General features: G+C 43.2%; 1 protein-coding gene across 1 annotated transcript; it reads right to left on the bottom strand.

Moving 5' to 3' along the window:
• Positions 1-806: 806 nt before the first annotated feature.
• Positions 807-21,636, bottom strand: LOC120526330 (pulmonary surfactant-associated protein D-like). Its single transcript, XM_039749478.1, has 6 exons — positions 21,615-21,636; positions 21,290-21,507; positions 17,319-18,377; positions 11,622-11,711; positions 11,421-11,504; positions 807-4,625 (listed from the first exon to the last, which is right to left on the bottom strand). The coding sequence occupies exons 2-6, from the start codon at positions 21,474-21,476 to the stop codon at positions 4,249-4,251; spliced, it is 1,797 nt and encodes a 598-aa protein (XP_039605412.1). The 5' UTR covers positions 21,477-21,507; positions 21,615-21,636; the 3' UTR covers positions 807-4,248.
• Between the last annotated feature and the right edge of the window lie 755 nt (positions 21,637-22,391).

Below are 22,391 nucleotides of genomic sequence, written 5' to 3'. Positions count from 1 at the left end.
TCCACTTTAATAAATGGACATATGTCTGTCTGTGTGTGTGTGTGTCTATCCGGTTGCTATGTCTCTGTTATATGTCATTTGGTATGGGATTCGTAAAAGTAGTGCTAATGTTTGTGGTACACCATCTGTTGGAATGAAAAATACAAGGCAATTGCTACAAATGTTTGTGACGCGCCAGCTGTTGGAAAACAGCCAAGAAAGAGAGCTAAACATAGCATGCTAGAATGATGTAAACAGGCTGCTACAGGCTCCATATAAAAACTGAGTGATTTTTTCAAAACATGGCAGGATCTAATCAGTAATATTTTAAAATAAGTTTATAAAGCACAGAGAATTTATTAATTTAGGTATTTTAACAAGCCTTAAATTTTACACCGTTTGGCTTGCTCTCTCTCTCAGGGGTGGGGATCGATCTGTTCTTAACATAATTCTTTTTTTTTGTAAAAACTTGATTGCTATGTATTGATTGTAATAAAATTAATAAATAAAAATTAAAAAAAAAAAAAACTGAGTGATCAAAGTATGTGCAGATAGCGTGCAGCGAGAAATGAGAAATAAGCCAGGGTCCTCCCCTAGCTGGATCAGAAAAGCATTTGCTCAAAAAAGCCCACCTCACCCCCTATTCAACCAGTAGGCTTTGGGCCTATCCAGGCCCCAGAAATGGGGCATATACATTTAAAGTTTAAGTTTCTTTCAATGTCCTGAAATATATCAAAATGCCTCTCAAGGGAAGGGAAACCACAACAAAAAAGCAGTCCAAAAGGAATCTTTATAAAAGAAAAATGTATTTACATAAAGAAAAGCAAAAACAAAAGGGCAAATATAGCAGAAAGAATTGTTTAAAAAAGCAATACAAGACAAATAGGTCCAAATCTGTACATCCAAGAAGCCAGAAAAATCAATGCACACAAAAACAAAGGGCTTTGAGCATCATTATTATTATTATTATTATTATTATGTGCTATATAAATAAAATAAATGTTGTTGTATTATTATTATTATTATTATTGTTGTTGTTGTTATTATTAAAACAAACTCCAGATATCAATGAGACACTGATAGATCCACTGCCCAGTATGAAATATACAGACGGGGGCGGTCCTTCATTGGTGACATCAGAGAGGCCCCGCCTCTTAGGGCTCCACCCCAAGGCATAAAAAGAACACAAGAGAACAAGAACCAAATGCACAGAAACTGAATTATAAATAAACAGAACAATATTTACACAATGATTAATGAAAAGTCTTACAATTTAATACATGGGAAAAACAAAAACAAACAAGACCATATAAATAAAACACATTATTATTATTAAACAGGGCATCCACATTCTGTTAATTTTCAAAGGGTTCCATTCACATATCCTGGACTATTAGGTATTCTTGTCTGTAATGTTAGCATCCTGGTAATAATTAATGTACTAAAGGCACTTTATAAACACACAGTTTGCTGAAGGTGCCATTGCTAGACCTTGCAGCTTGGGGGGATCTTGACCAAGAGGAAGCACAAATGCTAACATGCTGGTAATGAGTAGAAGAACCTGCTGTTAAAGGCACTATATTAAAACTGATTGGTTGAAATATGAGAAGGGAACGGTTGTGGGAAGCTGCCGTTCTTAAAACCTGGAGCTCTTGGGGCAGCACCCTAACCAGGCAGGGGTGCTTATTTAAAGTATGCCAGTCATGACTACTTGAAAGTAAGGGCAGAGAGGTGGCTCTGAGGGTAGGGAACTGTGATGGCAATCGGAAGGTTCGAATTCCATAAAATGCCAAAAGTGACTCTGCTCTGTTGGGCCCTTAACTTCCGTCCTGGGTATGACGTTAATCTGCATGTAGGCCCTCCAAGCGGCTGGGAAAAACCTGGTTGTAGGTGGCAGAACTGGCACTCCAGCCACCATAAAAAAAACCTCAAACTGCTCCACTCCATCTGAACGAGTTTGGTGCTGAGGTGTCACCCGTTGCATGGCTGCACTTGGGTCCTAATCTAGGACCCTGAGTTGGTTGGTTATGTGGTAGGTGCAGCAATGCACTGTTTCAGTGAGTGCTCCTAAGTAATGACTAATATAGCCAGGTTGTTCAAGGCGCTATATAGAAATCGATGAATTAAACTGTAGGCAGGAAATAAGTGTGCAGTCAGTCAAGGCATTTATCTTGGGTTTCATGGGTGCTGCCATTCTAATGTGTTAGAGCACTGAGGCATCTTGACCAAGAGGGGTCGCTAATGTTAACATGATGGTAATGACCAGAATAACACGCTTCTAAAGGTGCTATATGAAGACTGATTAATTGGAGAATGAGAAGTGAGTTAATGTGGATTTCACAGAAGATGCCATTTTAACATCCTTGAGCGTTGAATCATCATGGCCAATAGGGGGCACTAATGCTAACATGCTGGTAATGAGTAAAAGAACCTGCTGTTAAAGGCACTATATAAAGAGTGATTGGCTGAAATATGAGAAGGGAGCTGGTGTGGGAAGCTGCCATTCTTATTACCTCGTGACATCCTAACCAGGAAAGGGTGCTTATTGAAAGAATGCCAGTAAGGACTAATATAGCCAGACTGTTCAAGGCGCTATATAGAGATTGATTGATTAAACTATAGGCAGGAAATAAGTGTGCAGTCAGTCAAGGTATTTATCTTGGGTTTCATGGGTGCTGCCATTCTAACGTGTTAGAGCACTGATGCATCTTGACCAAGAGGGGTCGCTAATGTTAGCATGGTGGTAATGACCAGAATAGCAGACTGCTAAAGGCGCTATATAAAGACTGATTGATTGGAGAATGAGAAGTGAGTTAATGTTGGATTTCACAGAAGAGGCCATTTTAACATCCTTGGGCGCTGAATCATCTTGGCCAATAGGGGGCACTAATGCTAACATGCTGGTAATGAGTAGAAGAACCTGCTGTTAAAGGCACTATATAAAGAGTGATAGGTTGAAATATGAGAAGGGAGATGCTGTTCTTATAGCCTGGAGCTTGAGGGTGGTGGACAATCCTAACCAGGAAGGGGTGCTTATTTAAAGAATGCCAGTAAGGACTAAAATAGCCAGACTGTTCAAGGCGCTATATAGAGATTGATTAATTAAACTATAGGCAGAAATTAAGTGTGCAGTCAGCCATCGCATTCTCCTTGGGTTTCATGGGTGCTGCCATTCTAACATGTTAGAACACTGAGGCATCTTGACCAAGAGGGGGCGCTAATGTTAGCATACTGGTAATGAGTAGAAGAAAACGCTTTTAAAGGCACAGTATAAAGAGTGACAGGTTGAAATATGAGAAGGGGGCTGGTGTGGGAAGCTGCCATTCTTATTACCTCGTGGCATCCTAACCAGGAAGGGGTGCTTATTTAAAGAATGCCAGGAAAGACTAATATAGCCAGACTGTTCAAGGCGCTATATAGATATTGATTGTTTAAACTATAGACAGGAAATAAGTGTGCAGTCAGTTAAGGTATTTATCTTGGGTTTCATGGGTGCTGCCATTTTAACATGTTAGAGCACTGAGGCATCTTGACCAAGAGGGGGCACTAATGTTAGCATGGTGGTAGACTGTTAAAAGCGCTATATAAAGACTGATGAAATACCAGAGAGGTGGTCTGGGAAGCTGCCAGTGTTACAGTCTGGTGAATAAGTCTGCATTGTGACCAGGAGGGGGCGCTAATGTTAGCATACTGGTAATGAGTAGAAGAACACGCTTTTAAAGGCACAGTATAAAGAGTGACAGGTTGAAACATGAGAAGGGAGCTGGTGCGGGAAGCTGCCATTCTTATTACCTCTTGGCATCCTAACCAGCAATTGGTGCTTATTTAAAGAATGCCAGTAAGGACTAATATAGCCTGACTGTTCAAGGCGCTATATAGAGATTGATTAATTAAACTATAGGCAGGAATTAAGTGTGCCGTCAGCCATCACGTTCTCCTTAGGTTTCATGGGTGCTGCCATTCTAATGTGTTAGAGCACTGAGGCATCTTGACCAAGAGGGGTCGTTAATGTTGGCATGGTGGCAGACTGTTAAAGGCGCTATATAAAGACTGATGAAATACCAGAGAGGTGGTCTGGGAAGCTGCCACTGTTACAGTCTGGTGAAAAAGTCTGCATTGTGACCAGGAGGTGGCGCTAATGTTACTATTGAACAGAAGCTATGCTGCAAAATGCCAGCTATGAACACGAAGCAGGATTAGGATGCTTGAGGACAGGCCTGTCACATCCCCTGAGGTGTCGGTTTTCATGCCTTCACCTTCCAGCTAATTTCACTGAAACTGACAGATGATTGCGTAAGCCGAGTCACAGGACACGTCGTTCCACAACCCATTGGACATGATAACAGTACAGTCCTCCTTTCCTTGATGGTTGTTGGGCTCTCCCCCTTTCCATTTTTTAAATGTCACCGGCTTCCCATTGACATCCTCAAATTTGCCCTCCGTCTTCCTGTCATTCAGCCCGAGGAAGGCGTCTCCGGCCACTTTGACGATGGCGGTGATTGCGTTGTTCTCCCCTTCGTTTGCTGGCATTGCTATCTGCCCACCAGCCTCAGCGCAGACCTTCAGACCGTTTTCAAATGATAACTTCACGTTTTTGGAGGCAAAACTCTTTTGTCCGTAAGAATTCCAATTAAGGAATTGAACGCCTGGAAAAAATCAATCAGAAAAACAAAAACATGAAAAAGTGGCAGTGACTGTACAGCATTATTGTAGTGTGGCCCTCTAGTGGTCAATAGTGCTAACTGCAAGACTACTGGTTGGATACCACAACTTTGAAACAAAGATAATTAAAACAAATACTGCACAGAAACTCACCCAAAACACAGAGAGTGATAAATAACTAATAACTGAACACAGAAACCTGACAAAACACTAACGCACTAAATGAGAAACACTCATGTCCAAATAGGGTTCAGTTTCGCTGATGATGATGATGGTGAATGAAATGAAATTACCTAAGGGAAGCTTCCTGAACATAATGTAAAGTTTGGTCCGATTGTACTTTTAAAGTCTGACAGATGTGTTAACAGAAGAATTCGTACTCATAAGTGCCACTAGATGGCAGCAAGCATACAAGACATACTGCAGCTCTCAGGCTTAAATCTTTCAGAACAGAATTGGCAATCCTGTGGTCTCGACTGTTTATCTACAGGACTGTCAATTCTTTTATATATAAATGTGTCCCAAAATAATATACGATCTTTATCTAATTTATTATAATGAACAAACACAGTCTGGTTTAACTAACAACGCACACATTATTCTATTGTATTGTATTCTATTCAAGTATTCAACAACAAATGCTGTGAACCCCAAGGTCTGATGACTTCGACAGAAGCTAACTGGAGTGAGCAACTGGCAAACCTGGAGTCCAACCAAAGAAGTGAGATGTGTGGTTTTTGCAGGGGTCGCCAAGTCCGGTCCTGGAGGACCACCGTGGCTGCAGGTTTTCATTCTAACCCTTTTCTGAATGAGCGACCTGTTTTTGCTGCTAATTAACGTCTTTAGAATTCATTTTAATTGACTTGCTCTTAATGGCTCAGACCAATTAATTGTTTCTTTTTCCTTAATTAGCAGCCAAACAATAATGAGATATAAAATGAGCCAAAACAACTGGTGTCCATCATACAATATCTGAAAATAAAGGAAGATGAAGGTGTCAGGAATGTCGATCTGTTCAGGTCCCCAAAACATTTTAACAGAAAAGAGAAAATCAACAATTTCAGAAATGTCTGCTAATGCACCATGAGAGCAGCAACAAAGCCATAGAATTAAAGAACGAGTTTAATTAATGACAGGAACTGGCACCTCATTAAACAACTGGTTGGAGTTAAATTGGTTGGAGTTTGAGGCCCTGACTTAGGTGGTCTTCTGTTGGCTCACTCGCTTCACATTTCATTTCTGTTTGGGTGCCATTTAAGGAAAGAATTGATAAGAAATTCAGGGGAACAAATCTTAAAAAACATGTCAATTAAAATGAATTCACAAGAACTTAATTAGCAGCACAAACAGGGCACCCATTTAAAAAAAAATGGTTAGAATGAAAACCTGCAGCCATGGTGGTCCTCCAGGAACGGACTTGGCGACCCCTGGTTTAGAGTTGCGTTGACCAATAAAAAAGATTCAAACATTTTACAGCTTGCTATATTACAAGTCAAAACCGTTGGAGAGCCAATGGGGTCAGGCCTGTTGGGGATAAGAACTGGCGTGGTGCTGAAGCGTCACCCACTACACGGCTGCACTTGGGTCCCAATTTGAGGTGTGCCCATCCTGGTGATCGTATGAAACGTCTTGTCACTCCGGCATCTTCCTCTTTGTAAATTCTGCATTTCCATGGCGGCACTCTCTGAGGTGCATGGACCTGGGACTGGCCAAATCTCAGTAGGTGGGTACACCTGTAATTGGTCTGGTTGCTCTGATGGCTGTCATACTCTGGGGGTAGTTGGTGCTGGGCTGGATCATCTCCTTCCAATGGTGTCTGATGTCACTCCTTTTGATGAGCGTATTTTGAGATTCAGGCTAAGGTCCAAGTCTTTAGAGTTCTGGTGTTTCCTGTTTTACTATACGGTTGCGAGACATGGATGCTATGCAGTGACCTGACATGAAGACTGGACTCCTTTGGTGCTGTTTCTCTCCTGAGAATCATTGGGTACCGTTGGTTTGACTTTGTTTTGCTCATGGAGTTCTGAATCAAGTACATTACCTGCATTGTGAGGGAGCATCAGTTACAGCACTACGACCATGTGGTGTGATTACCCAAGGGTGATCCACTGTTGAGGACCTGAGTGGCTGGACCAGGCCAAGGGGATTACTCACATAACACCTAGCTGCAGCATATAAAGGGTCATTTCCAGGGGGTGGAACTGGACCATGTGTCTGCATGGGGGCTTGCCTACTGGGATCCCAAGCTGTTTTGTTGTGTGGCCCAAACCTAACCTAACCTAACCAACCTAATTACATTCCACTTTATTACATGTAACTTAATTTATGACTTATTTATTTTGATTTCTTTGTATGTGTGGATTACTTGGGTTGTTACCGACATCTGGTGAAAATTTCATGTCAATAGCCCCGTTAGAAATATATTTACTGAGAAAAACCTTGACATGCTCAATACTTATTTTCCTCGCTGTATATGAAGCATCTGCTGACGTTAAGTCTGCCTTGCAAGTGAAAAGGAGATCACAGAAGATCTACGCTGAAGAATTGTTGACCTGCATAAAGCTGGAAAGAGTTCCAAAGCCATTTCAAAGAGTTTAGATGTTCAGATCAGTCTACGGTTAGACAAACTGTGTATACATGGAGATGATTTAGTACTGTGGTGACTTTGCCTAGTAGTGAACGACGCCAGCCAAGATGACTCAGGGGGCACAATGCAGAATGCTCAGGGGGAGGTTAAAAAAAATGAACCCCAGAGTAACATCAAAAGGCTTGGAGGAATCATTACAACAGGTTAACATCTCCGTTCATAAATCTACCATACTTACAACATTGAACAGGTGGGATGTCTACAGGTAGAGGTGGTTTCCCACTGCAGAAGTTTTCTTTTCAACAAGCAGTGAGTTTGTGCATGTTGTAGGTCCTGAGCCACTTGTGGTGGTCCCTGGGTCACTTTCATGAGTTGGCTCCCACCATCCAATGTGATGTGCAGTAGTGAGTGATGATGTGTGAAGTGAGGTGGGGAGTTCACAGGTACTCGATCCCCCGCATTATTGCCTTAGGACACTCTGGATTGCATGGGGGACCTCCACATACCAAATTATTGCTTTTCTGCAGTGTGGGAGAAGGCTAGGAAGAGGAACACTGTGAGAAGTGAAGCACATCATTCCGTAGTTCACAGGGGAAATGTTTGCATCGATGTGGTGCAAGGTGCAGCACCTCAGGGAGGTGACCATGAAGACTGCAGCAGTGCAAAGTGCAATGTGATTGGGAATTCACAGGAGACAATCATGACTTTGTAGCGGTGCCACATAGTGTTTAAATGTCAGTGCTGTGTGTGTCTCGTTTCATTGTCCCATTGACTACGTATATGTGTAGCAGTTAATGTTGTCCCCGTAAAGGAGGATGGATGATGGGAGGAGTTCACAACCACTATCTGGAAAGCACCTGTGTATATCAATTAATCAATTACTACTGTCACGGACTATTTAAGGAGAAGAGGAGGAGACGGAGAACTAGCACGAGAGAGAGAGAGAGAAAAAGAGGAGAACAATATCGCATCCACGATCACAACTTGTCTGCCGAATCATTCCATTGCGCTTTCATCCAGTTTGTTATTCATTCATCCGGACTGCCTTTCAACCTGCTTGCCGCTGAAGACCCCGGGGTCGAATCAACATTCGCCACACGCCGAGGAATCACGGTGAGGTTGTTCCAAACGCCGGGAATTACAAACATTACAATCGCCACTAATCAGTACCCGTATTCAGGACATTTATTCACGTATCGGACTCAAGTTCACAATCATTCTGTTCGCTAGGCATTTGTCGTTTGTGTGGTGTGTGTTATATGTTACATGGACAAGGGAGGGGATTTGTATATATATATTGTTGCTTTGGGATTGTTGGGGTGGAGGAATATTTGGGTGTACATTTGTCTTGTGGCGTGTCTTGTCTCATTTAATACATTTATTCCTGTTTAATTTTACATTCTGCTTATTGTCTTTGCATTTCAAACCGTCGATTGTGGGGAAAGTTTATCTGTGTAAGAGTACGGCTTGGCAGGAAAGGTTCTCAGTTAATTATCCAGGCCACAGGTCTTGGAGGTGTAGCTGCCGGCTGGGAATAAGGGGTCGGCCGTTACAAATTCATGGGGGGGATTACTGCTTTGATGAGGTGCATAGTACCATGCACCAGAGAGGTGGCTATGAAGAGTGATGGGGTGCATACTGAGGAGTACTTGGGATTTCATAGGGCAGGATCGCGACTTAATGGGGAAAATTATTGTGTTGATGTGTTGCATGGTGCAGCACACCACGAAGGTGGCTATGAAGAGCGATGCAGTGCACAGTGAGATGTGATCGGAAATTCACGGGCCATAATCACGACTTCACGGGGAAGCTTTGATGAGGTGTATGGTACCATTTACCAGCGAGGTGGCTATGAAGAGTGATGGAGTTAATAATGAGGAGTAATTGGGACTTCACAGTGGAGATTATCATGTCAATGCGTTTCATGGCGTGGCATACCAGGGAGGCAGCTACGAAGAACAATACAGTGCACAGTGCAATGCGATCGGGAATTCACAGGCCATAATCACGACTTCACGGAGAAGCTTTGATGAGGTGTATGGTACCATGTACCAGGGAGGTGGCTATGAAGAGTGATGGAGTTAATAATGAGGATTATTCGGGACTTCAGAGTGGAGATTATTCTGTTGATGCGTTGCATGGTGCAGCACACCATGGAGACGGCTATGAAGAGCGAAGCAGTGCAAAGTGTGATGTGATTGGGAATTCATGGGGGACAATCACAACTTCACGGGGAAGCTTTGATATGGTGCATAGCTGCACTTACTAGGGAGGAGACTATGAAGAATGATGGAGTGCATAATGAAAAAGAATCGGGACATCACAATGGAGGTTTATTGTGTCGAAGCATTTCATGGCGTGGCATACCAGGGAGGTGGCTACAAAGAGCGATGCAGTGCACAGTGCAATGCGATCGGGAATTCATGGGGGACAATCACAACTTCACGGGGGAGATTATTGCTTTGATGAGGTGCACAGCACCACGTACCAGGGAAGTGGCTATGAAGAATGATGGGGTGCATACTGAGGAATAATCGGGACTTCACAAGGGAGAATATTGTGTCGATGCGTTTCATGGCATGGCACACCATGGAAGCGGTTATATGTGATTTGAAGAGTTCATGGGGATCCCCCTACTGCACTAATTGCCTCAATGTGTTGTATGGCATGGCACACCAGGGATGCAGTGATGGAGAGTGCAGTGTTTTATCTTCACGGATGACTCCCCAAAGTCCAAACTACTACCTGATTTGTTAAATGCCAGTACTTATGCTCAACTAATCAGCACCCTAACCCTAACTCATTACTCAAGTCCCATCCCACCCACAATAGTTCCTGGTTGAGCAAAAACTACATACCCTGGAGTAGAAGAAACAAAGAATACCCCTGGGACCACCCACTAGAAATTACAAATGGTCTGAAGAGCCTGCTGCAAAAGTTCAGAATATTCCCTGATTCCTGAAAAAAAGTTCCTGTGGAGGGAAGGCGCCTTATGGTAGGACACCAAGGAGGAAGCCTCTCGCTGTGCATTCTCTACAAATAAAAACATCACTGCATGCCACTAGTTTGCCAAAGACCATCTTGACTCTTCACAATAACATTGGGAAAATGTTCCGTGGACTGGAGAAACTAAGACTATTGTTTAGGAAGAAATGACAGCAGTACATATGGCATAAAAAGGGCACAGCACGCCTACATGAGAACATCATCTCAACAAAGAGGTACGTTGGAGAGAACCTGATTGTGATTTGGGGCTGTCTTTGGTGAACAGCTTTCCATCCAAGAAGGGTAATTGGATTTCCCAAGGTTATCAAGGAATCCTACACGATAATGTCAGGGTGACTGTCTGCCAGCTGAAGCTCAATAGAACTTGAGTGATGCAGCAGGACAATAACTGTAAATGTTGAAGTCAATCTTCTGCACAATGGCATCATATAAAAATAAAATGTAAAAAAATCTGCCTGGCCTGGTCAGAGCCCGATTGAGATGCGGTGGAATGACCTCTGTGGAGACATTCACAACTGACATCCTAAGAACATGGCTGAACTGGAACAGCTCTGTAATGAAGAATGGTCTAAAATTCCTCCTGAATGATGTGCAGGTCTAATCTGAAGCTGCCGGAGGTTCTGTATTACAGCTGATTGCTGTCAATGGAGGTTCGAACAGTTATCAAATATAAGGGACTTATTCCATAGCAATATCTGATGGGATCGTACAATCAAGACATGAAAGATTAGATCTGTTTCTGCGTTATCAGCGTAAGGATATTGTGTTTGTCTATACTTATGACATGGATGAAGGTCGGATCACATTTTATGACCAGGTAATGCAGAAAACCTGATGGCCTGCAGCACACACCAGTAAGGTCATCAGTCAACTGGCTGACGTAGATGTTCAATAGACACGGATCTAATTTGTGCAGCCAGGCTTATGGCAGGGTGGCTTTGACAGACCAAAACGAGGTATCAGTCTGAATTTGGTCAAAGTGTACGTACTTCTTATAGGTGCAGTACTCCATTAAACCAACCAAACTCTCATTATATACCATGAACTTCATCCAACTACTGCAAACTAGAATGACTAAACCTGTGGAGAAGAACTTGGAGGACATTCCTCATGACCTATCTCAAAAACCACAAACAACTTGGAAGGTTAAAACTCACAGGAAGCAGATGAAAGGTCTAACACTTACGTTTTTCAAGCTTGGAGATGCTGAGTTTCAGCGCCTGAAGTTGGCTTTCCAGTTGTGTGACGCGGTTGACATCCGCTGGTAGTCCTAGGGAGCAGAAAGTGAAAGGTGATGAGTGGAAAACAAGTGTAGCCTCTAAGCTCTAAGTGACCCTTAGACTGCTATGCAAGTGTGGTTACTTTAAGGCTAAAAAATATTGGTTACCTCGAGGCCCAAGTTCTCCTTTGTCACCTTTGCCACCTGGTGATCCAGGTGCTCCATTTTTTCCTGCCACTCCTTGGGCACCAGTTGCTCCTGAAATAAAACACATTTATGTAGACCAAGTTCCAGCACATGGAGATTCATAAGGGTATCAGGGACCGGAACGCCTTGGGCAGAAGGTCAATAATAGACTTTGCAATTGTGTCATCTAACCTGGGACCATATGTTTTGGACACTCAGGTGAAGGGAGGTGAAAATCTTTCAACTGATCACCACTTGGTAGTGAGTCGGATTTGAACTGATAGACCAAAGAAGCTTTGACAGGCAGTTAGGGTGTCCTGGAAATGTCCGGCTGAGGTGTCTTTTCAAGATGAGTTCAACTCCTACCTCAGAAAGAACTTCTCCCAAGTGCAGAGTGAGGTTGGGGACATTGACATCAAATGGGACCTGGTATAAGACTTTAGCTGTGGAAGCATCTGTTAAAACCGGTGGTCTTAAGGTGCTCAGAGCATCTCATTGAGGCAACCCAAGGACCTGATGGTGCACACCAGATGTGAGAGAAGCAGTCAGACTATGAACAAGGTGGCCTTCAAGGAAATGGTCTCTATGGGATTCCTGTCTCTGTTAAAAGGTAGCGACAAGCTCAGAAGACTGCTGCAGACTTGACTGTGGAAGCAAACGCTCAAGCATCGGAGAAGTTCGGAGAGGCCATGGAAGAAAGACTATCAGATGGCCTTGGGGATCTTCTGGCAAACTGTTCGATGCCAGACTGCATTAAGCAGGGATATTGAACTCTTCTGGGTAAATTGATCAGCGGTGGAAGGAACTCTTTGAGGGGACTCCTCAGACTGGGAATCCTAACATTGTTGGTGGTCTGACGACTCTTCGGTTGTAAGGCTGGAACATTGGAAGAGCGTGATTAACATGTCTAATGAATGTTGCAATGGAAGGTGTGTAAAGTACCCTTGGATTGGGAGACTGATGTGGTGACCCTAAATTTTTGAGAAGGGTGACCAGAAGGTGTGCTCCAGTTACTCAGGGATCACACTCCTCTGTGTTGGTAAGGCTGGTGGGGAGGATGTTGATAGTGTGGGACATTGTTGGGACAGCATTGCTAATGTGTTTATTCAGTGATGCATGGAAGGCACATAAAATCCCTTTGGTAATGGCAGACTGGTGTGGTGGTCCCCATATTTAAGAAAGGTAACCAGAGGGTGTGTTCCAGCTAATGAGGGACCAGACTCCTCAACCTTCCAAGTAAGGCATATGCAAGAGTGATGGCAGAAATGTTCAAGTGAGTATGACTGAGGGCCTTGGAGTGATTTGTCAAGATATATAAAATAAAGACTGTAACAGTGACAAATGAAAGGAAGAGAATACATGTAAAGAACTGGTGACACGGTAAGGTACCCTTGGAATGACAGACTGGTGTGGTGATCTCCAGTTTTTGAGAAACATGACCAAGAGGGTGTGTTGCAGTTACTCAGGGATTACACTCCTCAGTCTCCCAAATCAGACATATGCAAGGGTGATGTTGGAAATGTGAGTATGACTGAGAGCTACAGAGGTGATCTGTCAACAACATATGCAGTGGAACCTCGGGTCACGAACGTGTCAGAACACGTACAAATCGGGTTACGACCAAAAAGTTCGCCAAACTTTTGCATCTGTTCACGACCACACACTCGGGTGACGAACAAGCCTGTTTCCCTTTCGGTTTGTACACGCCGATGATTTCCGCACATGTTCAGTCTCTCCCTGTGCATTTGCTGTGAACTCTTTGTGCTCTGTTTCGTTTCCCTTCCAGTTCGTACGTGCCGATGATTTCCGCACGTGTTCAGTCTCTCCACAGTACATTGTTCTCGGTCAGACGTGCATCGCGCCGAGGGACTTTACCTCCAAACTGTAATCTCCTCTCCCCCCAGTTCCTCCTCACTTCCTTCATGCCAGAACTCGACTCATTCAAGGTTACTTTTCTTGGCTGTTTATGGTTAGTTTTTGTATAAACTACGGATTTTTTAAATGTTCATTTTATTTCCCTGTGCTTAAAACTCATTAAAAAAAAAGTGTTTACAGCGAGCGGTTCATAAGGCTGTAGCGTGAACTCTTGCAATGTTAGTTTTCTCTGTTCAAGGTTTGCTCAGTGTTATTCAATGTTTTTACATTTAGTTTACTATTACACTGTGCATTCTATGGTATAATTAACTATTTTTGTGCTTAAAATTCTTTAAAAAATATATATTTACATACAGCTCGTACAGTCCGGAACGGATTAATTGTATTTACATACAATCCTATGGGGGAAATTAGTTCAGGTCACGACCAAGTCAGGTTGCGACCAGAGTTTTGGAACAAATTATGATCATGACCCGAGGTTCCACTGTATAAAATACTAGCCGTCCCCTGCAGCTCCTCCTGCATTGTAGTGAAACAGGACAGTGAGGAGGGCCCTGCCCGGCCCCCCACTCCTGACGTCACGCTTCCCTCTCTCCTCGGCCTGCAGCCTCTGTTTCAGAATAGCGCAAATATATCAGAGAACTCTGATTCTTAGCGCGATGAGAGAAGTCACAAAATCAACTGGAATGTTCAAGCAAATTTTAGAAAAAAAAAACATCTAAATCCGCTAAGTAGTTCTCTCGTTCGCTAGCTAAACAGAGGTAAGGTACGCCCCGAGGCTGGAGTGTAAGTGAGGAGGGCCCCACTCCCATTACCCTTAGCCCACTGCATGTCTCTCGGATTCGAGTGAATAAATTGGTATCGCAGGCAAACTATGACACAGTGCAATGAGAGAAGTCACGAAATCTACCAGAATGTTCAAGCAAATTCTAGAAAAAACTGATGTAAATCCGTTAAGTACTTCTCTCATTCGCTAGCTAAGCGGGTGTAAGATATGCCCCTCGGCCCTCTGCATCTTTCTCAGATTCAGGTAAATAAATCGGTACCACAAGTGAACTATGATACTTAGCCCGATGAGAGAAGTTGCAAAATGTTCAAACAAATTATAGAAAAAAAACGATCTAAATCCATTTAGTTCTCTTGTGAAAAACAGACAGATATACACACAGACAGACAGACATTGGATTTTGTATACTGTATGTAGAGATGGACTGCAAGTAACAGTGGCAAATTAAAAGTAAAGAATATGTGTAATGGACAGGTGACATGTTGGTAGATCTAGCCAGCGCGTCATAGCCATATATACAGTGTTCATACAGTAAGCAGTTGTTTGTTTTCTGCAATTTCTTAATAGGAAGTACGTTGACACTTTTCACAAAAGTTTGAATTATAATCTGCAAATAATATTGTTCAATCATTTCATTCTTCTACATGTTTATGTGATTGTTTTCCCCTTCATCTTATTTCTATTTTTGTCCTCTGACAGTTAACTTACCTAAAGCACCAGGAGAGGGCGCTGCTGTGTGAGCTGTATGCCCGCCCTCTCTACTCTACCTGTGTGCGGCTCACTTGGATCAAGCATGTGAGAGCAGCTGTCGGATGAGTAAAAGGGGAGAATCTACAAAATAGACACGTGCAAAAAACCACTGTCAAGTAAAACTGAAAGAGTAAACTCACTCTTAGTTGAGTTTGCACCGAACGTTGGTGAGTCCACAAATTTGCAGATGCTTTTCAATGAGTGATTTTGAAATTTTAAAACATAAGGTGCGATCTGTTTGAGATATGTGAATGAAAACTGAACTGTCTTGACAAGTTTCTGTGAAGAAGATGTGTGCCACATCTCAACGAAATTGGTCTACAGGGGGCAAAGTTGTTTCATGTAAACAGACAGACAGACATGGGCTTTTACAGTAGGTTCTTTGCGCATTACATGTGAACGCATCTAAAAAGAATTAACCTCAAAAGAATTAAACTGACAAGATTCTACTCCTGCGATCTTTCCTCATGGCTTGCTCTCCATGGTCTTGAAATATGCATAGCCAGTCTTCTGTGTGCTTTCTCTAGCACTTGTTTTTGTAGCATGGACACCAAAATAGCACACAGTCTTAGATCTCACTAGTCTATTATTTCATTTAAGTATGACCTCTGTGAGGGACAGCAGACATCCTTACTCGGCCAGGATGACGCCCTTAGGATGGAATAATAGGGGGAGAGAGCTTACACATGGCTTCATCTCCCTATTTAATTCCACCCAAGGGGTAAACGTTAACAGTATACAAAGTTATTGTCTGTTATACCTGCATTGTTATCACTCTTTTTTTTTATCAGTATGCTGCTGCTGGAGTATGTGATCTATCTATCTATCTATCTATCTATCTATCTATCTATCTATCTATCTATCTATCTATCTATCTATCTATCTATCTATTATATAGTGCCTTTCATATCTATCTATCTATCTATCTATCTATCTATCTATCTATCTATTATATAGTGCCTTTCATATCTATCTATCTATCTATCTATCTATCTATCTATCTATCTATCTATCTATCTATCTATCTATCTATCTATCTATCTTTTTTATCTATCGGCAAAGAGGTCTTCAGGCCCACTTCCTAGTGTCCCCTAGTAACCTGAGAAGACACTGTTGACTAATCAGAGTACCAATTTAAATCTTGTGCCATGGCTATTGTTGGGCTGCTGTAGTCATTGCCCATGTCCTGGCCATCTGGGCATCTCATGGCCTTAATTTCTGTCCGTTCTTATATCGTGTAGTTGAAATGACAATTCCTGCTGGGAACTGAGATTTCAACACACGAGCCTCATTGCTTCTATTATATCTATTATATAGTGCCTTTCATATCTATCTATCTATCTATCTATCTATCTATCTATCTATCTATCTATCTATCTATCTATTATATAGTGCCTTTCATATCTATCTATCTATCTATCTATCTATCTATCTATCTATCTATCTATCTATCTATCTATCTATCTCCCCCAGGAGATGGCAGTGAGCTCAGGCTCAAATTCCCACATGGGTGCCCACAGAGCGTGCCGAGTATTGTAGTCCCAGGGGACAGCCCTGCTGTATCCCGAGGAGGCCGCCAGTCAGAGATGGGGGAGTCCCTACGTCATGGAGTTTCTGCCTCAACCAAAAGTGCTTACAGACAACGTGTGAAGATCTGGAGCACTTCTGGGGCAGCTAAAATAAAAAGAACTGCCTATCTCTCATCCTAGAGCCGGAGTCGGGTGGAAGATGGAGGAAGTTTACGAGGGGGAGTGAAGGAGGCAGTAAGAGACCAAGAGAAGGAAGACAAAAATGTGTTTATTGTGCTATACAGTGCTTATTGCTTATACTTGTGGCCGTGGTGGTGGGAAGCGCTTGTTGAGAAGAGTTTCCCCCAATAAGTACTCTTTGAGCTTTTGCCTTGTGTCCGTGCCTGTTGGTGTTGGGTGTTTGGGGAGCTGGAGCTCCCCCTGGTGTCCACACCTCTCTTTTCAACATACCATATCTTTTCAATCCGAGGGACTACATGCCATTTGTATTCTTAGGATAACCATTCAGAGTTTACTCAGAAGAATAGAACGACTGCTCAGAGACCGTACTTTTGGAGATGTAAATAGTAACATTTGGTTGTGACCAAACCCTCATTAGACTTATTACCTCAAATGTAAAGAATATTCATACAGTATGTCGTCTAATTTCCATGAACTTCTGCTTTCTGCTCAGGGATGTGGAAACATTTGATATGTACAGAAGAAAAGAAATCAATCATCTGTGAAGATTTTACTTACCTGGTAAACCACGGTCACCCTTTTGTCCTGATGTACCCGGTGACCCGGGTATCCCTCGATCTCCTTTCTGACCAGAAGCTCCTGTGGTTCCTGGTGTTCCCTTGTCACCTTTCTGTCCGACTGCACCTTGAGATCCAGGTGTCCCTTGGGTGCCTTTCTGTCCCACTGGGCCTTGCACACCAGGTGGTCCTTGGGCTCCTTTCTGTCCAGCTAAACCTGCTGCTCCTGGAGTTCCTTGGCTGCCTTTCTGTCCAGCTGGACCTTGGGCTCCAGAATTTCCACTGGCACCTTTCTGACCTGCTGGGCCCTGAGCTCCTGGATTTCCTGGACTCCCTTTCTGCCCTGATGCACCCTGAGCACCTGGTTTTCCACTTTCACCTTTAAGCCCTGCTGGACCTTGAGGTCCTGGTGTTCCCTGTACCCCTTTCTGTCCTACTGGGCCTTGAATGCCTGAACTTCCCTTTTCACCTTTTTGTCCTACTGAACCTGGGGCTCCTGGTTTTCCAAGGTCACCTTTTGGTCCTGCTGGACCTTGAGCTCCTGGAAGCCCATTTGGTCCTGCTGGGCCTTGAGGTCCAGGTGGTCCCTGTGCACCTTTCTGTCCAGCTGGACCTTGGACTCCTGTTGTTCCTTGGCTTCCTTTTGGTCCTGCTAGACCTGGTCCTCCTAGTGCTCCTTTTTCACCTTTCTGCCCTGCTAAACCCTGAGCTCCTGGCACTCCTTTGTCACCTTTTAGTCCTGCTGGACCTTGAGGCCCAGCAGCTCCTTGGCTGCCTTTCTGCCCAGCTATACCTTGAGCTCCAGGATTGCCACTATCACCTTTCTGCCCTGCTGAACCTTGAGCTCCTGGACCTCCTTTGTCACCCTTTTGCCCAGCTGGACCTGGTGGTCCCACTACACCCTGAATACCTTTGAGTCCTGCTGGACCCTGAGGTCCTGGAACTCCCTTATCACCTTTTTGTCCAGCTACACCTGAGGAACCTTGAAGTCCTCTCTCGCCTTTCTCTCCTGCTAAACCTTGAGGGCCAGCTTTTCCTGGTGGGCCAGGGACTCTTTCTCCTAGAAGCAAACACATGAAATTTTAAATCTTAGAGAATGAAGTACCTGACAATAACAAAATTACAGCCAATCAGATCATTTTAAAATCAACATGTGTTGACTTAACAGGTCAGCAGCAGAATTTATCTAGAAAAGGAATCGGGAGGAGAAGCAAAACCAAAGCAACAAGAGAAGGGTCATAAGAAGGAAGGAGAAAAAAGAAAAAGCTGAATACATGAGTCAAACATTGTATTAAAATAATGAGAACAGGAAGTCAAAACCATCAGGCACATAACCAGAGCCAGAATGTTAACCTTAAATCATAATCAATAAAACAGAAATAATTCAGATCAACAAAAGTGCAAAAGGTTGGGATTTGGACCAGAAAACATATTGACCTCTAAAACTGATAACTGCTGATTATTTGCCGTTAATGTGTGTGATTAAACATGTTCAAAATTTCTATGATTACATTTTTTGCCACAACCCCTAATTATGTTAATTTAATCCAATCAATCTGACTGCCATTCACACTTATCGAAACGGCGCCAAGTGAATCCAAGTCCACTAATAGCGCTTGATCGCTTCATGTCAGCATCCGCTCCTTGTAATGCTTAAGAAGGTCACAACATTTTATTTTGGCAACCATAGGACCCGATGGTGCACACCAGAGTGAAGAAGGTGGCCTTCAGGGTAATGCTCTCTGTGGGATTGTCTGTCTCTGTTGAGAGGTAGTGGCAGACTCAGCTGACTGCTGCGAACGTGGCTGTGGAAGCAAACGCTCAGGCATGGGAGAAGTAGGGAGAGGCCAGAAAGAGTATCAGAAGGAGTTCGGACTGTTCTGGCACACTGTTCAATGCCAGACTGGCATAAGCAGGGATACAGAGGTGCAGACCACTTCTGGGGAAATTGTCTTGTGGTGGAACAAAGTCTTTGGGGAAAACTCCTCATGTCCAATGGTGTTGAGGAATCCCATCACTCTTGCTGAAGTCACTATGGTGGTCTGAGAATTTCATGGTGGTAAGGCTAGATAGATAGATAGATAGATAGATAGATAGATAGATAGATAGATAGATAGATAGATAGATAGATGTGAAAGGCACTATATAATGATAGATAGATAGATAGATAGATAGATAGATAGATAGATAGATAGATAGATAGATGTGAAAGGCACTATATAATAGATAGATAGATAGATAGATAGATAGATAGATAGATAGATAGATAGATGTGAAAGGCACTATATAGTAGATAGATAGATAGATAGCTAGCTGTGAAAGGCACTACATAATAGATAGATAGATAGATAGATAGATAGATAGACAGATAGATAGATAGATGTGAAAGGCACTATATAATAGATAGATAGATAGATAGATAGATAGATAGATAGATAGATAGATAGATAGATAGATAGATAGATAGATAGCTTCGGAATTTGTTTTTACAAAAGCTCGTTAAATAAATAAATACATAAATATGTAGATAGATTAAATATATATGCATAACACTATGGTCTGAACACACAGCAGAATGACTTAAAATTAAAAACGAAAGAAAACTGACTTGACTTGACAGTCCCAGCCACTGTGAGGTGCTATACAGACGTATTGCTTGAACGTAATCCAAGTTTAGCTTTAAGGAGAGTGCAGCATCAATGCAGGGCAGGATGGAGCTCGGGTAGAGAACACTGGTCCAACATGCCAGGCACATTACTGACCTGCACTTATAGTGGGCTGGTTCAGGGTCTCTAATCAGTCTAACTTGATTTCTATGGCCATGTTTGATACATCATTTTCAATTTTGCAAAGTGTGGCAGAGCTAATCATGGCAGCACCAGGCTAGGTAAATAAATCTCTGACTGGGATGCTGGTCCAAACCACAGGCTGCACACACCCACACTTTCTTTTACCAAACTAATTTCAAGTCAATAACAACTTTCATTTATATAACACACTTTAATGCAATAAGGTTCCATTATTGAGTACACCTCATCCCATTTTAGGGTCATTGTGAGCTTGAACCAATCATGGCAGCATCAGGAAGGAGTCATCATCTCTTGTAACGCTGTTTCAGTTCACAGTATTTTGAATTATACTGAGACAGTCAACTTAAACTAGCCATCCTTTCCTGGACCTTCCTAATCAAATTTTAGAGTCACGGTGATTACAGCAGCACCAAGCCTGAGGCTGAGCCGGCCGTGGATTGAGCACCAGTCCAATAGTATCACTGTTACCATTAATCTAACCCACCCTTCCTTCCATCCATCCATTAGTCAACAGTCTGTGAACCACTAGGGGGCATTGCAGCACCCCAACCCCCAGGCACAACAGCGCAAACACAGTTTCAGATGGTAATAGTGATTTATTGCCACAAATACCTCAACATCAAATACCACATCTTCAGTAATATGACTCTTCCCTTCTCCACTCCTCCCAGGTGAGCCTCTTCCGACTGCATTTCTGACTCTGACTCCATGGGTGAAGCAGAGCAGCTTCCTTTATACCAGACTATCACACCAGAATCCAGGAAGCATTTCTGGGTCAGGCAGAACCTCATCATGATAGGAGAGTCTGCCTCCACCAGTAGCTTCATCTAGGATACCAGCCAAGCCAAGCACAAGTCCAAGCCTAATCTCATAGTCAAGGTGCACCCAGTGCCTATCATGGCAACATCAGGGCCAAGGAATGAACTGGGGCCACAGTGACACTCCCTAACACTTGGCTGGTTTTCAGATCATTGTAAGTCACACACATCAGGTCAACTGTGCACCCAGCAGAGAAGGTCAGCTGTTTCTTTATCAAAATTCACATTTCTGGCTGCTTATACGAGAGTTCTGAAATGCCACTGTCAAACTCTCTGTTCCAAAAAATGACACAGCAAAGATATGAGTGACAGCTCAGAAGAACAATAAATTTTGCCTCACGTACCTCTGTCCCCCTTTTCTCCTTTTGGTCCAGGTGGGCCTTCTTTTCCATCTCGTCCTTCTCTACCATCTCGTCCCGGCAGCCCTGGCATCCCAGTGCAGTCATTAGTCTTGGAGGGCTCCACCATCACTCCAGGCTGTATGACCACGCAGAATAAACTTGTTATGAGGACAATGGTGGGCAACTGCATCTTTATAGCAAGGAGCTCAGTGTGTAGAATCCTGGAATGAATTTACAAAGGTAAAGGTCAGCCATTGTGAGTTTTCCTGGAATGTGAAGCCCAGAAGAAGAATCAGAACTCCAGGGTCACACCGTGTGCCATGCTCACCTTCAGAATTGGTCTTCACAAGAGGCTCAAGGAGAAAGTCTCACCACGTGGGTATATATAGGGCTGGAGGTGTGGGATTGCAAAAGCCAGGAAATTCTTTTGCCATCCTCTTCTGCAATCATTCTGAGAGTAAACAGCCAGCAGCACAATGAAGATGGTGGGAATTTCCACACACACATAGAGTGGATTCATAAAGTATTCAGACCCCTTCACTTTCGACACACTTCATTGTGTTGTAGATTGAATTTCAAACAAAGGCCATTTTTGCCCACCAATGTTGAAAGACAACAACCTGAAAATGAACTCACGGTGTGCAAGACATGACATCAAACATCATCTCAGCTCTGATGTTAAATAAGCGTCTCTGTCATTCTGGACCCAAGCATTCTATTAAAGTGCCAGGCAAAGCCCCTCGCACAATTGGCCATCATAACTGAGAACAGTGAGACGCAAACTGTAGCAGATAAGACAGCAGCTGCCATCTCATGACTACAAAGTAGTGGCACTTATGTCTCACATCATGAAGACCTTTGAGAGGCTGATCCTGGACTATACTTGTGGTAGACCACCTGGACCCACAGCAGTTTGCCTATCAGACAAAGTTTGGAGTGGAGGATGTGATTATCTGTCTGCTCCACAAGGCCGGACAGACCTGGCAGCACAGTGAAGATGGTGCTTTTTGATTTATATTCAGAGATATGCAGGTGGAGGAGCCGATGATGTCCTGGATGATGCTGTTTGAGAGACTCTAGAGGGTGTGAGCAACAATGGAGCACC

The sequence above is a fragment of the Polypterus senegalus genome, chromosome 3 (genome assembly GCF_016835505.1).
Source record: "Polypterus senegalus isolate Bchr_013 chromosome 3, ASM1683550v1, whole genome shotgun sequence".
Taxonomy (NCBI): domain Eukaryota; kingdom Metazoa; phylum Chordata; class Cladistia; order Polypteriformes; family Polypteridae; genus Polypterus; species Polypterus senegalus.
Note: the sequence above shows the minus strand (reverse complement) of the source record. Positions and strands in the feature narration are given on the sequence as shown.